General features: G+C 35.7%; 1 protein-coding gene across 3 annotated transcripts; it reads left to right on the top strand.

Annotated features, from left to right (window-relative positions):
• Positions 1–781: 781 nt before the first annotated feature.
• LOC135650413 (uncharacterized) lies at positions 782–15,440 on the top strand. 3 transcript variants are annotated; one of them, XM_065169721.1, is made up of 19 exons: positions 782–1,109; positions 1,867–2,338; positions 2,842–2,933; positions 4,898–5,062; positions 5,159–5,552; positions 6,264–6,382; positions 6,512–6,584; positions 6,656–6,870; positions 7,009–7,053; positions 7,132–7,225; positions 8,671–8,862; positions 9,334–9,440; positions 9,581–9,659; positions 11,338–11,469; positions 13,331–13,456; positions 13,912–14,082; positions 14,690–14,749; positions 14,840–14,999; positions 15,099–15,440. In XM_065169721.1, exons 1-18 carry the CDS (start codon positions 1,042–1,044, stop codon positions 14,972–14,974), a joined length of 2,739 nt encoding a protein of 912 aa, XP_065025793.1. In that variant the 5' UTR covers positions 782–1,041; the 3' UTR covers positions 14,975–14,999; positions 15,099–15,440. The 3 variants fall into 3 exon arrangements, with proteins under 3 accessions (XP_065025793.1, XP_065025792.1, XP_065025791.1); XM_065169720.1 differs by having other exon boundaries at positions 789–1,109; positions 15,082–15,440; XM_065169719.1 differs by having other exon boundaries at positions 789–1,109; positions 14,840–15,440.
• Positions 15,441–16,023: the final 583 nt, after the last annotated feature.

Here is a 16,023-nt window from a genome sequence, read left to right as displayed (position 1 = left end):
GATCCCCTCGAAGTGATCATTATCATTCTTATTTACGATAAAACTTTGGGATCTTATCATTTGGTACGAGAATTCTTCGTTCTTTTACGATAAAACCTTAAGGTCTTATCACATTTCTAATAGCACATACATTCAAAAAGCTGCTCTCATGCCGAGAAGTGCAAAATAGGGAAACCAATGTCTAGCGTAAAGTAATCTTTACCCTCGGAAACGACTTCGGGTGTCCATGAAACCTCGCGAGGTTAAGATGTGTAGGAAGTCCAGATGGCTCATATACAAACGATGAGTAAACGATTCCATGTGGGTTGAAGGGGTTTCTTTTCTTGCTTATTGGATCAATTTGGGCCTTCGGCAATAAGTAGTAGCGTTATCGGATCCTAGAATCCACCAGGGTTGCAGATCCGGATCCGAATGCATCGAACTCTAATTTCTTCATCAAGAAATCGAGTATTTATTTCTTGATCAAACACAATCGAGTAAAATACAAATTAGACTTCACGTTGTTCATCCCCTTCCTGCGTTGTCGACATTATCCAAATAATTAATGTATTAGTAAAATTCAAGTAGTTTTTTTACACACGCGAACGATGTCCGGAAAAGAGCACTCTAACAATCTGCACCCTCGATCTGACGGCAAGCAGGTACGTTGATCATCTCCAGGATCATTCTTTGACCAGGGTGTTCATTTGGGTATATGGTTTTGGGTGTCTGAGGATTAAAAAGAACCACGATAGCCAGCTGTTTGAGCTCATTGTATTAGGAAATAAGTTATCGGGAAGAAGTTAAATTTGGTTGGTTCCGGTGGGAGGAGGCGACCTGCGGCGGTCGACTCGAGCGCACGTTGGACACCCAAACTACCTCAAACCCGCTGCCGCGCTCGAGCATTCGCCACCACACATTCCTCCGCCGATATAAACCCTATCTACCGATTGTTGCACGGCAAGCGCACCCTTCTCCTCCCGCCGCCGCCTTTCAAGAAGCCGCTCGCTCGCTCGCTTTCCTCGGAGGGCAGATCCGCCGCCGCGGTCCGATCCGAAGGCGATGGCGATGGCCGCTCCCCATGTCGCCGCCCGTTGCTCCCGTCGTGGCGGCGAGAGTCCGATCACGAGGTGGTTTCTTGTACCCTAATGCGCGCAAATATGTTCTTCTTTCCCCTTTCCTGCAAGGATTTTCACAAAATTCGATTTGATCGTGCAACTGTTCGATTGATCTCGCCCCATCTTGATTTTAGTACGATCATCGAGTGCAAGAAAGGTTGTGTTCAGGGACGACAATGAACTCATGGTCTTCTATGCAAATATTTGGTTAACAAATGGCATGGCACTATAAATTTTGCCCCAAATGTCACCCTCCGATCAGAGTAAGGAGTCTCACTAGTTATTATAGGCTTTATTTTGGCTAATTTTGTCCCATGGAGAGAGGAAGCTTTGAAGGGTAAAGCCAGCATTAGCTTATTGATGGTGTGATCTTGCGAACTGGGTCAAAATTTATCTTCCGGGCCCATATCCCACGAAAGAATTTACATAAAGAAACTGGTGCAATGCTTCATGAACAAGCTAGACCACGAGTTGATTAAGCCAAAGGTCCGCTGGATTTTTTCCATCGCCTAAAAGGCATGATGCATGTGAAATATGCCCTCTCGGAATATAATATCTATGTGCTTGCTATGAGCAGTCTTGGTTGTAGAATTGGTTTCATGATATTCGTGATCGAATGCTGTCTAAGAATAACGTGCGATCATGTCGAAGATCATGCAAGTAAAGATTGGTTTAGATTGAGTTCCTATTTCTGAACAACTTTATTAGTATGTAGGTTTGCATCTAGACTGTAAAAAATAATTTGTACTAATAGAATTTCATTTTCCAGGAGTTCCTATTCATCAAATGGCAAATTTCTCTGCCAAGGCATGGCTGATCGAAATCAGCATATATTCTATTGTTGGTTTTCCATAAAAAGGTTCTCAAGGCATGTACGGTCAGAATATGGTAAAGCAAACCCCACGTGTGGGTGGCTAGAAATAAAAAAGATTCATTCACCCATTTACCAAGCAAGAAGGATGACACAAAGCATAGCACTAGCCTCTACCGATGATAGTGTAGTTGTCAATGGAACACCACAGGCAACTTCTAACAGTGAAGTGGAGGAGATGAGGATTAAGTTAGATGAATATTTACAAGGTGATGACCTTAGCAGTGGATTGGTCCAGTCCATACATGATGCATCAAGGGCTGTTGAGTTGGCTATTCAGGAGCATAGTTCATTGTCGAAAAGCTCTTGGTTCTCGAAGGCTTGGCTTGGAGTGGACAAGAATGCATGGATTAAGAGACTATCTTACCAGGTACACTGCATTATCTATCAGAAACTGCTCCTGGTGCATTTTCTCCTTCTTGATCTGAAAACATAATCCGTATTCTGATTTGCTTATTATTTTCTTTATAGAATACTTAAATTCAAGGTTAATGATGATTAAGAATCAAAAGATTCAGGAACAATTATCCTGTTGTTTGTTGAGTCTTTGGCTACTATCTTTTAGAATTTAGACTACGTAATTTCTTAATTTTTCTGCCAGATGAATAGGTAAATGTTTATGATGCTTCTTGTATATTGAATCTTAATTGTGTTTTGCTTCTTAATCTCATTTAATTATCTGTGGAAGTGTGTAGGATGATGCTTTCTATTTGCACATAAGCTTTTGTTATGAGGATGGTATAAAAGGAAATGCTTAAATATTGATCATGTTTATCATAGTACCATCCACGATAAAATAAGATCTGGCTACCTTGCACCAATTCTAGTTTCATCTAGTATACAACCTAGGATTTCACAGTTTATTGCTTCCAGGCTGCTGTACATTCCTTTCTGCAAGCAGTTATTGAGATTTCATCACGAGGAGATGGAAGAGACAGAGATGTTAATGTTTTTGTGCAAAGAAGGTTATTGATTCTTATTTTTCTGTCTTTATTTCAGCTCTTTGCCAATCTGATCATAATATCTCTTTCTGAAGATGTTCTGGTTTGTATATTAGGTTGTCTTCATCCTTGCAATTTGGTTTCAATTTTGTTTAGTTATGTGCTTTGACAGTGCATTCAGATTTTGTCATTGTAATCATACTCGCATTTCTCTTGTTTCTTTTTTACTTGTTGTATCTCTTTGGTGCATAGCTTTATCACCTGTTCTAATATAACACAAGGTTAAAACTGAATCCTCATGTATCCCAATTATCTGCTTTCTTTTGTTTAATATTATTCTGTGTGAACTTTGAGGTATAGGACTTATGTCTTTGCATCCTTGGTGCTTCAGTTTTAATGTCTTAATCCTTTGATTTACACTTAATTTAAGATGTGGCATGATTTTATATCATTATGTGTTTTTGATAATGTACCTTTTTCAAAAACCCTGCCATAATAAATATGTAGGAATTCAAATATATATATATATATATATATAGAGAGAGAGAGAGAGAGAGAGAGAGAGAGAGAGAGAGATGCACACGCACACACCACAGAGCAAGGACCACACAACTACACTGGTGATGCGTGGGTTGTTTCATGGGATCATTAAATTTCATGGACGAGAAAACCTTGTCTTCCAAAAAAAATCTTGTTAAAAGAAAAATCTAGTCGATCAAGTATTTAATGGTTCAAGCAAGAACGAGTTCTAGACTATATAGGTTTGTACCAGTAGGTTTTCATTTTTTTCGGTGATATCAAGTGGTACAGATTGGTACATCCGTATCACTCGGAGCAGTTTCTGAAACCTATATTAATATTTGGCAGATGGCTGATATTACTTGTCAATATTTAGCAGTTCAATCAAAGTACAAGTCTGCACCATATGGATTGGTATCACTCGGTTAACAATATTTTTAGTGTTTTTTTTTTCTGCTGATACGGGACAGTATAGGTCAATATATCATCCGATACGTCAATATCATACCAGTTCGACCAATTTCTAAAACACATTTGTGAAGTTGGGTAATCAGTGTTGTGTAGCAAACATATCGATCTGCATATGCTACATCATCTCTGATGAAGATATTCAAGTGCCATATGCTCTAAATTATGGAAAGATCATATGTCTTGAGCATTTTGTTATTGGTTCATACGTCACTATTTGTGAAGGTGAGCCATTGCTGGAGTGCTGTATTTAATCCGATTCCAAGATTTTCTGTAAAATGCATCTTATTGTTGAGTTATTATATTGATGCTATTTCACATTGTTTTGCTACATATCTTTGGATAGCGGAATGCACAATCTTATAGCATTTAAGCAACTAAATTGCATCAGCTATATTTTCTCTGAAAATTATGTGAACATGTTGTTGATATTACACGTATTGTGGCCCACCATCTCATCTGATGCTAGTTACATATCTTGATGTGTTACCATGACTTATCATATTGACTTATGCGGCTTATGCCAAATATTCACTATGATATGTTTTGCATATCATGGGTATATTACTTGCTTTATCAGCTTGACTTACCAGTGTGCTCTTGGTCTCCTTATTTCTCATGGAGGTTGTTAGTTCATCTTCTTTACATCCAATTGTATTCTTGGTTATTTTGGATTACTCATTACAAGAGTTTTAAGGTAGCGGTACGTTCAGAACCACACAAATGGCTCTGTTAAGTTCAGCAATCTTGCGCTTCAGAACAATAAGGAAAACAATTATTCAAGAAGATATGCATATATATCTTACAAATGTTGGTGTCATATCGACTAATCTCTAGTATGATAACAAAAATTTGATAGATCCTAATGTTTGTCAATGATGCAACAAAAATGTTCTTGTTTTCAAGTATATTTCAAGTTATCTTTCTGCTTTCTTCTTTTTATTTTTGTTAATTTCTTTACTCTAAATGTTTTGCATGATCAAATATTTTCTTAACTGCAGTTTACTAAGACTTTGTGCTCCATTGGAGAGCACTGTCCAAGATCAATTGTCTAGCAAGCACACTGCCACATACGAATGGTTTTGGAATCACCAACATCCAGTGGTTGTAACAACATTCATCAATCTGTTTGAGAGGGATATCCGCTTTAATTCTGCAACAAAGTTGTAAGTCATCCATTCCTTTTTAAGATAAATTTAACTTAACATGTCTATATGATCTTGAAAATACTGAGGATGATCATATTTATCTTTTTGTGTCAGATACCAGAAAGGAGAATCATCAGATTCTGGCATTGCAAGTGATCTATCACTTATTATGCTTGCTTTGAGTTGCCTTGCGTCTGTCAGAAAGCTTGGAACAGCAAAAGTATCTTGTTCACAGTTCTCCTCGATGGTTCCTGATATTACTGGTAGATTCATGGAAATGCTTCTTGATTTTCTTCCAATAAAGAAAGCATATAGTTCTATGAAAGATATTGGTCTATGTAGAGAATTCCTTGTCCATTTTGGTCCTAGAGCTGCTACAGGTGAATTTGACAATGATCACAAAGCTGAAGAGAGAGCATTTTGGGTCAATCTTGTGCAAAAGCAGCTGCGGCTAGCTATTGACCGGGAAAAGATATGGTCTAGACTAACGACATGTGAGAGTATTGAGGTTTGAGATTTGTTACACTTCCAATGATTGTCTCCCTGTTTGTCATAGTCATTTTGGAATCTTATAATCTTATATATATACATACACCTGTCCATGTATACACGTATGGTTACAATATTTGTTCTCATTACATGAGTATAAATACATCACCAATAAGATCCTGAAATAAAGTGTTAGGCTGCAATAGTAGAATAGACTGGCAGAAAAATATGCATCTCTATGCTGCTGGTACTTCTTTGAGATAGAAGTCCTGTGCCATATGTAATGGTACAAAACTGTATCTTAATCCACAATCTTCCTTGGCACTTGAAATCACAAGAAAGGAGAAGACATGTTAGGTTGAGTTTGTAGAGCTGATGGACTCAAAATGATGCATTTCATTATATGTGAAGCCCTTTGTCAAACAGAATCAAATAATGATTAAAGAGTTATCGACAAAATTTAAGGAGTATGGCATATACATGCAGGGGATCAAGGAGTTATATGGAATAACTTACAGGGTCCTTTACAAATATAACTGAACTGGCTCACATGCATGTATAACAAGGTGGATTTATCTTTTGACCATAAGCTGATCATGTGGCATGTTCTTTTTTGTTTTAATTTTGATATTACTGCCTCTTATCTGCTTTTTTTTTGTCCCTTTGCTATATTTGGACATTCTTAGTTTCTAATTGGTGATGAAGTGGACTACTTGGTCCTTTGCTACAGGTACTGGAAAAGGATTTAGCAATATTTGGCTTCTTTATTGCTTTGAGCAGAAGTACGCAGTCGTTTCTGTCTTCAAATGATATAAATATGTCAAATGAACAGATTGAAGGCATCATAAGGTGTGGACACACAATTTTTTTCTCCTCGTTGACTTATGAGGTTTCATTTGTTTCCCAGTTTCCATCTGTGATTTGGAATTTCACTATTCCCTGGAACCTCATTTGATTGATTGAGTTGCTTGTTTTCAGGTATCTTATAGGGGGAAGTGTATTATACTATCCTCAACTTTCTTCAATTAGTTCCTATCAGTTTTATGTGGAGGTTGGCTCTATTAGAACTAAGTTTTTTTTTTTTCAATCTCATAATTTTGATTGTGTGATTTTGCTCCGTAGGTAGTTTGTGAAGAGCTGGACTGGCTTCCCTTTTATCGAAGTAGCATATCTAATGTGAAAATTGATAATAAAGATAATAAGGAAGGGATCACCAAAAGAGAAGCTATTTCCCAAGTATTAAAAGTTTGTTCTTACTGGATAACAAGTTTTATTAAGTACAGTACATGGCTTGAGAACCCATCACACATAAAGGCAGCTCGATTCCTTTCCAGAGGGTATGCAATAGTCTTTATGTTTGTTACAAGTCTAACATACTTGTGAATTGTGATATTTATTTTTTTATACTATTCTGTGTTCTGTTCATGAGTAATCATCTGACATCACTTAATGGTCCTTTGTTGTGTGTGTTCTAGGCACAGCATGGTCAACGAATGCATGGAACAACTTGGTGTGCTTATGTAAGTTCTCATTGTAGTTCCCAAAGTGTACTTTATTTTCTGTTGCAACAATTCATTTATGCAGTAAATGTCCTCCAGGAATAGAAGTAAAGAAGACATTGTGGAGCTTCAAGTTCAGCATGGACTTGAAACAAATTTATTGGAACAGTCAGAGCTAGAATCCTTTGATGAGGTATCAATCATGTCTTGATCAGATTGACAACTTACAAGCCACAAGAAAAAAGACTTTTTTTGGTTTGGGTAGTATAGAACTCGGATCTTAGCATAGGTAAGGGTGGGTATCGGGGAGTGTCACAATTATTAATCATTCATTTTGAGGTTAAAAATCGATGGATGCCCATCAGATTGGAAACAAATATTGAAGAATAACAGAAATGTAATTTTCTGGTTACTTAGAAAGAAGTTGACTGAAATTTATGCATATAATAATTCAGACATATATAGAGTGAGGGCATTGTTATCCAATGGTGTATTTCAGTGTTATCTAGTAAAATAATAGTTGTGCTTATCATCCATAACTTAGAATATGATCTTTGTTGCATGATGTTGGATGGAGCATACTTCATCAATAAGAATTTCAAAATGATTGAGAAGGTGGTTGGTAAAAGGCATGATAATTCTTCATGGCTATTGGAAATGCTACATTTACTGTTCTGGTGTGGTGGTCATGTATGGCTAGATATTTGGAACATAAGGTTTTTGCCATTGGTCATGTAAGCAGTTGTGGTGCTGATCGATGCACAGTTTTTTCCTACAATAAACTGTGGATAATTTGTTTATAAAATGATCCAAACATTGTTGGAGTTGCAGAAGCATTTTGCCTGTTATTTATGGCTTGCTATGCAAGTGAACAGATAGGTGACTTCTTGGTGCCTATGGCAATGCAAGTGAATATGCCTATATTGGCATATTCAATCTACTTCAAGTGAAAATGCTTATAACTTCCTTGGTTCATAATTGCAATGGAACTGAAAAGGAGTATGTGTCTCTATGCATGATCCATTTTTAGTCAAAGTAGCAAAAGGTATAGAAAGTTATTCAAACATCAACAAATTCTTTCAATTTTGAAAAAATTGAGAAGGCTACTCAAAGAAAAAATTCTGATTAATGACATTCTTTCACTTTCTCTCAAAAGCCATTTCTTACTTTAGTAACAGGAATTTTAATGATATAAAATGTCCTAATGTAGAAGGCTTTAACCAATACAGGGCCTAGTGAGGATCTATCCATAGTTTTACCCCTGCAAGTAAATTTTCATATGAAGCTTTTGTTTAAGTTGATGTAAAAATGTAGGTATTTATATTCTTCTGTCTAAAGTTTCTTTTAATTGCCAAACAGTAGAATGATGAGTCAAGTACAAACTTTTTTCCTTGTAACCAAATAGCGACTTCTTAAATAGATCCATAACTTGCACATTTTAATTATTTATGTTGCAATATCTTCCACTAAACATGCTACTACATGGTTCTTCCTGCTTCCCACTTTTTTTTAATCTGTTTGCCTTATTTTTCTTAGTTCTGTTATTAGTATCTTGTTTATGATTTTCTTGGTGTTAAACATATTGATGAAATATTATATGAAATTTTGAGCCTTAAATCCATTTATTACCGGCTGCAGGCACTTGAAAGTGTTGAAGAAGCTCTTAGAAGATTAGAAGATTTACTGCAAGAATTATATCTTTCTAATTCAAACAATGGAAAAGAACATTTACGAGCTGCTTGTTCGGACCTTGAGAGGATACGGAAACTCAAGAAAGAGGCTGAGTTTCTCGAGGCATCCTTTAGAGCAAAGGCTGCCTCGTTAGAACAGGTAAATTATTGATTGTTTCTCTTATTAAATGATTTAGAAGCATGCATGTTGAGATTGTTTCAAGCATAAACAATGAGCCCTGAGGCTTTGTTGAGGTAAATTATTTCTAGAATGTCTCACATTTAACATGTAAGTTTCTTTAACACGCATCAAGAAAGTCAACTTCTTTTGGTCATGATTATTGAAACCAAAATTGGGAATTATGTTTGGAATGGATGTCGATAATCTCCTTCGTGAAAAAGGCTGCTGGGTATATCTAAACCTGTCATCTGATTTAGCTTTCCATAATAGATAGGTTCATAGAGCATCAAGTTTCCTTTTCATTGTTGTTTAAATTTTTAACTAGCCTGTTATTTAAATGCATGTTTTTTTCTCATGTTTAACGCTGAATATGAGACAAACTTTTATGTTAAGTGGAAAATAGAATTTGCTCCAATTTTTATCCATGACGAAATCCTACCGTCCAACTAGGGTGAGAGTGATGATTGCTCACTGCCTTCTGCCAGTGATCAGGGAAGGGTGAAAGAGATTGGAAAAACATCCGGTGAGGGTGTAAGCATTCAGAACCCTGAAGATGAGTGAGTTTCATGTATCTAGCCTCGGCAATTTTCATATTCACTTCTATGACATGAATACTGTCTCAACTATTTTAAGTTTGTCACGTTTTGCTTGTTTTTATACTTAGATTGTGTACTTATGATTGTGTCTGTGTGGTTAGAAAACCTCGTGGTTTTTGGAGTTTCTTGGTGCAAAGCTCCAACAGAAAAAATGAACAAGCGTTCAAGCCTGATCAAAATGTATGTAACAAACCCCAGTTAAATTATTCCCAGTTTTGCCTTTTATGTTTTTTATGTTTTCTTGTTGATAATAGATTTGTTGACTTTTCAACAAAAGTACAAATGAGAGTTTCATCAACTTCGCCCTGAATTGTATGCTTTATTTCAGGTTGTGTCCACCGATAGTCCCACATCAGTTAGATTGTTATGGATGGGTAGCTTGTTGCCAATAACATAGGCTTAAATTGTCTTGAACCATGATGACTAAGGCAGATTCCATGTAAGTTATAAGCCAATAGCCTAATTAGGTTGCCATGCACTATCAGTGTCTTTTGACCTCTATTTTTTTTTTCTAGACACTATAATTGTTTTCTTCCATGCGTCAGATGTTTTCACAGATCTAACAAATTGTATTTCACTCAATAACAAAGCAGAAAAGGCTGGGCAAATCATGCAACAAAGTGTATATATATATATATAAGGAAACAAACAATAAGAATATGATATTCTAAAACAAATGACATATACGTGTATGCATAAATCTGATGCATCTTTGTGGAGACCAAGGACTGCTATGCTAGTTGAAGAGCGTAAGGTGGGAAACATGGATTACTGTTGTAAGAAGTTAAATCAATCTTGATGATGGGAAGATCACAATAGTTCCTGGTGATTAATACTTGTTTGTAGATTTACATGGAAAGGTCTAATAATGGCCTCATAGAATTTTTCTTTTTAGTATAAGAGGCACCGGCTCATCATACAGAACTCCTAATGCCCCTCTATAAGTAATATCTTTATCTATCTTTTTATTTTGCTGAATAACTGATCTAAGATATCTAAAATGTTTAATTAATTAAACTTCTTAGAAACTTTTTGTCTATCCAACTTAACTATATAGATCTAGATCTCATATATTTGGTCTTAACCCACTCAATTTAAAACATTTAGTTCTCAAGGTTTGCTTCCTTAATTCAAGTCTTGAACTAGTTTCACTTGAACTCTCATCGACTAAAACAATATCATTAACACAACGAGGTTGACTTCGTACATTACTAATGTGAAAAAGGTAATGACTTAATACAAATCTTTGATGTAGTGCTATACTAATAAAAAACTCATTAAACACATTCCTTGCAGTTTTAAGACTTATCCTTGCCTAATGAGTTTGTCTAATGTCAACGTAAAAAGATAAAAGTATAATCACTCCATGCATAACTTTTGATGCAAACCTATAGTAGTGAGGAATTTGCTGAATGCTTGCTAGTGACAACTCCTAGGATAACTTTAATCACCTTTATATTTTTTTTCTCTAAAACTTGTCTTGTTATATTTTTAGGAACTTTATCATAGACTTTCTCTAAATAAACACCAAGAAAATCAGGAGATATGAAAATTGAATTTATTCTTCATCTAGTGGCATATATTGGTGCTTTCCAAATATCTATAATTTTGCCTCTTAAAAATGAATTTAATAATGAAGACATGTTTGAGTTTTATACTGTATGGATGCTTAAGTTTTTCATCTATGGTGGGCTTGTTTCCTGAATACTAATTTCATTGTATATGGATTATCAATTAAACACTTTATCCCTAACATACAGGAATAAAAATGAGCGAATTTTAGCATAATAGACCCAAGTTGGGTTTTTAGTTCCGTTTGGTACTGTCTGTATTATTTACTGATATTAGTTTCCTGCAGGTCTCTAATGTCAATGTAGATAACCAAGACTTGGAAATAAATGAGATTCGCCGCTTTGAATTGCTACGGAATGAGTTGATTGAGCTTGAGAAGAGGGTCCAAAGAAGTACAGATGAGTCTCAGAATGAGGAGGTAATATGGTCAATGTCTATGAACATTTTTGCTAGAATCTACCATAATCAGTCTGATGAAGTATGCTTGTCTAAGGTGTTTCTTTGTGACAAGCTCCCCAATGACCATGAGTTTCTGGCACAACCACTTCTTTACTTGCTGTTGCTATACAAACACTGATGTGCCATGAAAAAGAGGAAAATAAAGAAAATAGAAAATAAGTTGAAGACCCTCCTCTACCTAGAGGGATTTGTGTGAAACCTATGTCTGCACCTGAAAATATAAATATGTGGGCTATGCTTGTATGTAAAATAAATATTGAAGGCCATCTCAACATGTTATGTCCAACTGGCAGAAGTTTATAAAATTTTCAGGCTCAACAGTTTGTGATGATTGTAACTGGAATCTAGAATGAGAATGATTGGCAGAAGTAAATGAGGTCAAAATTGATCCATTTGCATGATCTATTTGGTCAACGTTTTAAGATCATCCTGCAAAGTATGGAGTACCATAGCATCAATAGGTAGTTTTTCGTGCTTAAAAATTGTTTACTTTTGTTGTCAAAAGCTCTGTGCAAAAGAGTCAATCCCGTCTTTGCATTATCTTTCTTTATCTCTGTTTGGCATCATGGAAATTTCTTTTGAAATAATTGTCTTTCGTATGGAAGATGTTTGACATGTTCTACGATATTTGAAGTTGACCTGATAATTTTATTTATTTCTCGGTTCCATGCTTTGTGAATGTTATATTTATATTTTTCTGTTTAATACTTGTTTTCTTTCAATCAAAATTGAGGATGTAATTGGTGCAGGAGTTTTCTAAGTAGGATGACTAAAGCTTGTCATAATATTAAACCTGTATGCCTGCAAGGAAGTAGGATGACTAAAGCTGTCAGGGCATAACATAATATTAAACTCGTATGCCTGCAAGGAAGTAGGATGACTAAAGTTGTCAGGCATAACAGATGACCGCCTTATTCTGAGATTCATCTTATACTTCTTTGAACCCGTTTTTGAGTCTCGTTGAAATCATGGCTTTGTGGATCCAGATTCTTTTATTTTATTTCACTAGACCCAAATAAAGCATTTCAGAATTACACTAGCTGAAATATAAGATATTATAATCTTTCTGCTAGAATAGAGGAAGAGATTTAAGACAGGTATCACTTATCATTGCAAAAGATAATTATCCATATGTTGGATGTTTGAACATTTTTATATACGAGTTGTTCAATTCAAATGGGCGTTTATTGGTACTTATCAAATACACATCAGACAGCATTCTAGATTTTGTATAAAGCAATGATACCAAATATGATGATATAGATAATTGATTGGACGGTAGATTTGAGGACACATTTAGATTCTTCTGAGCTGAATCCTGATTTATTGGGCATGCTTGGAGACATCAGTCTAGATCAATTAACTCTGTTAAGCTTTAATTTACCTGAGCATAACTCTGATAAAGGATTTTCAGCCATTGGCATCGTACATTCAATTTCCCTTCCATGTTGTCAAGAAATAACTTACATTATTAGGTCTGATACTTGTTATATCATTTTACCTAATTAGCTGCAATATTTAGCTTTGATTCAAAGCCTCTCTCTCTAAAAGATAAGGCTTCACCTTTTCCTTTCCTTTTTTTAACTGATTTAAGTATTAGTGTCAGGAGAGAACTTGAGAAAATTTACATACAATTCCTAACCAATATTTTTTGTGGGGCTTTCCTAGTGTTCTTTATCCTAATTGCTGACATTTATATCCTTCAAATCAATAAAAGTGACAGGTCCATCCATCTAAATTCAACTTAAAAATACTCTTTTTTTATATATCTTTTACCATTCCTCTTCTGGTTCAACTAACTGTTACCCATATTCCTTCAGGAATCTGAATTTATTGATGCAAAAGACAAACATTCATCTGCAAACAAACATCATTTATTAGTTCCTGCAACAAAGAAAGAAAATGTCATTGCCAAGTCAATTGAGAAGATCAAAGAGACTACGACGGTACAACTCTCTTTAGCTTTCATTATATATGCATTTTCTTATATCATATTGAGCTCGGGAGGTGATAATGAGAGCTTGATATTTATCCTTCTTTTTTATCTGGGCATGAGCTCTGCTAAGATCAGAGTTTCTGATCCTGGTTACAATATGATATGAGCATGTGATAGTGCTTACATGAATTTGTTATTGGAAAGAATTGATCTAAAAAATGGTCTTAGGATGCATTTTGTTTAGGATCGTTCAGCTTCTTGTTGTACTGCATTCTAACATAAGGAGACAGTTTCCATAGTCCACTTACATGGTATATCTCCAATTTGCAACTTATCATTTTATCTCATATGCTTTTCACATACACACACACACATTTCCTTTCCTTCTCTCTTGTGCATGTGTAACAATTGGAAGGGTCCTGTTGTGAATAGATGTTTCTGGGTTTTCTCTGATTATCTTTGTAGGATGTCTGGCAAGGAAGTCAGCTGTTAGCCATAGATGTATCGGCAGCTATGGCTTTACTAAAAAGAGCAGCTACCGGTGATGAACTTACAGAGAAGGAGAAAAAGGCTCTTCGTAGAACTTTAACTGACTTGGCATCTGTTATTCCAATTGGGTTCCTGATGCTACTTCCAGTGAGTCTCTCCACAAACTCATGTTAGCTGCTCAGTTATGTTATTGATTTCTCTATTGGGTATAATCACAAGCTAAAGACTTTTCTGGATTCATACTCCTTTTGGTAAAAAATCTGACGATATTGTTGTCACAGTACAATAATTATGTGTTCAAGACTCGAGTAAGCTTATGCAAATTTGTTCTCATTAATGTAGCTTCCTTGACATTCTGGTTAGTCGACAGATAATCTTGATAAAGATCATATGAAATTTAACCTTGGTATGTGAAGCTCAAATGATATCTTCAAATTTTCTGCTTGAGCTGATTTTGGGCTCAGGATATGTTTCAACAATCTAAAATGGATCTTGTCTGGCATAATTTCTATAGATTGATGTTGAATTAGTGCATTTTGGTGCGCAGAAAGTGTGCTTCCTTTCTGTTGTAGTTGCAATTCCCTGCACTTGAACCATGAATCCATCATTTGTTGCTTCTCAAAACTGGATATGGTGATTCTTTTCGTTGGTTTCTATCTGAAACCAATGCGAGTCAAACTTGTTTCCAGAATCATCTTAATTGTCATTGAACAGAAACAACTTTCTGCTAATGAACTACTCTACTGCTGTGCAGGTTACAGCAGTTGGGCATGCTGCTATCCTGGCTTTCATTCAGAGATATGTACCTGCTCTGGTAAGTAGTTTGTTTTAGTCAGTAGTCACTATGAGTTCCAAGGCATTAAGCTTCTGTTTGCTGATAAATTGATTCTTTACTGCTTGATAGATTCCATCTGCATATGCACCGGAGAGGTTAGATCTCTTGAGGCAGCTTGAAAAAGTAAAGCAAATGGAGATCACTGATACAAGCACTGATAGAGTTACTGAGGTAGTTAGCTCAGGCAGCAGTAGAGCCGAGTAGATATAAACCGGTCAAGACCATAATGGTATGTGTGTTGCAACTTGATTTTTCAGTTGTTTTTTGTTTCTTTTGTTGTCCTTTATAAATAACTAATGACAATGGAGAAGTTCCTGGTGCATTCCAGTATGATGGTACGAAGACACTACAAGAACTTTGAAAATGGATTGTTACCTGGTGGTAAAATGAAGTCATCCCTACCATGATTGTTTTGGCAGTGATGGCAACGAGACATTTGTGGTCCAGGTTGGTTGTTGGTATCCGATGTTTATAGTGTGACAAACTTATGCGATATCCGTGAGCAATTCATACAGATTCAGTTGCATACATTACAAATCGTTTGTTCATCTTTATAAAGAATATTTATTGTTGTTTTCTCCGAGATAGGGTATCGATTTCCTGAGAGGATATCGCTGTAAAGTACAATGCTGAAGACTAGTGATATAACCGTAATTATGGCTTGTGGATATGTTTTACTTTCGTTTTTTCGTACGTGCTTTTTTCTTATTTTCCTCTTCTGTACATGTCAGTCCTCAATGCTGAAGACTAGTATAAAAACCGATTCCGGATTTTTCCTTTTTTACACTCTTTGTACATGTTAGTCATTTACCATCACCTGAAGGCTCTCTCTGAAATTAGTTAGTGTGATAATAGCGTAAGTTGCTGCTTCAAAGGTGAGTGATTTATCTGGCTATTATAGACCTTGGCTCAATAACTTTGAAGAATAACAAAAACAATATAACTTGTTATCTGTTTAAAATATATTTTCAAATAGTTATAAGGTTAAAAAACGTCTTAAATTGTTTTACCTGCTGTTGGGGTATGTTACATTTCGCCTGCTGTGTAGGAATGTGTCACAGAATGAGTGCTACTAAAAAGAAATTTTGAGTTATTGAAAATCGCACACATATATACACAAATAAAAATTTACACATGCAAAGTGCGCCAGTTTCGCCAGGTGCAGTATATAATCGCCAAGCAAGTACATAAATCGTTTCAACCAATTGTGTACAGATTCCGAACCGACCAAACTTGTGCTTTTAATACACGAA

The sequence above is a fragment of the Musa acuminata genome, chromosome BXJ3-10, assembly GCF_036884655.1.
Source record: "Musa acuminata AAA Group cultivar baxijiao chromosome BXJ3-10, Cavendish_Baxijiao_AAA, whole genome shotgun sequence".
Lineage (NCBI taxonomy): Eukaryota > Viridiplantae > Streptophyta > Magnoliopsida > Zingiberales > Musaceae > Musa > Musa acuminata.
This window is presented reverse-complemented; position numbering and strand designations above follow the sequence as displayed.

Bases quoted from the DNA above. Each gene is read 5' to 3' on its own strand.
- LOC135650413 (XM_065169721.1), top strand. From the start codon at position 1,042: ATGGCGATGGCCGCTCCCCATGTCGCCGCCCGTTGCTCCCGTCGTGGC. The intron at 1,110-1,866 runs GTGGTTTCTTGT...TTCATTTTCCAG, and splicing joins GGCGAGAGTCCGATCACGAG to GAGTTCCTATTCATCAAATG. The intron at 13,457-13,911 runs GTACAACTCTCT...TTATCTTTGTAG, and splicing joins AGATCAAAGAGACTACGACG to GATGTCTGGCAAGGAAGTCA.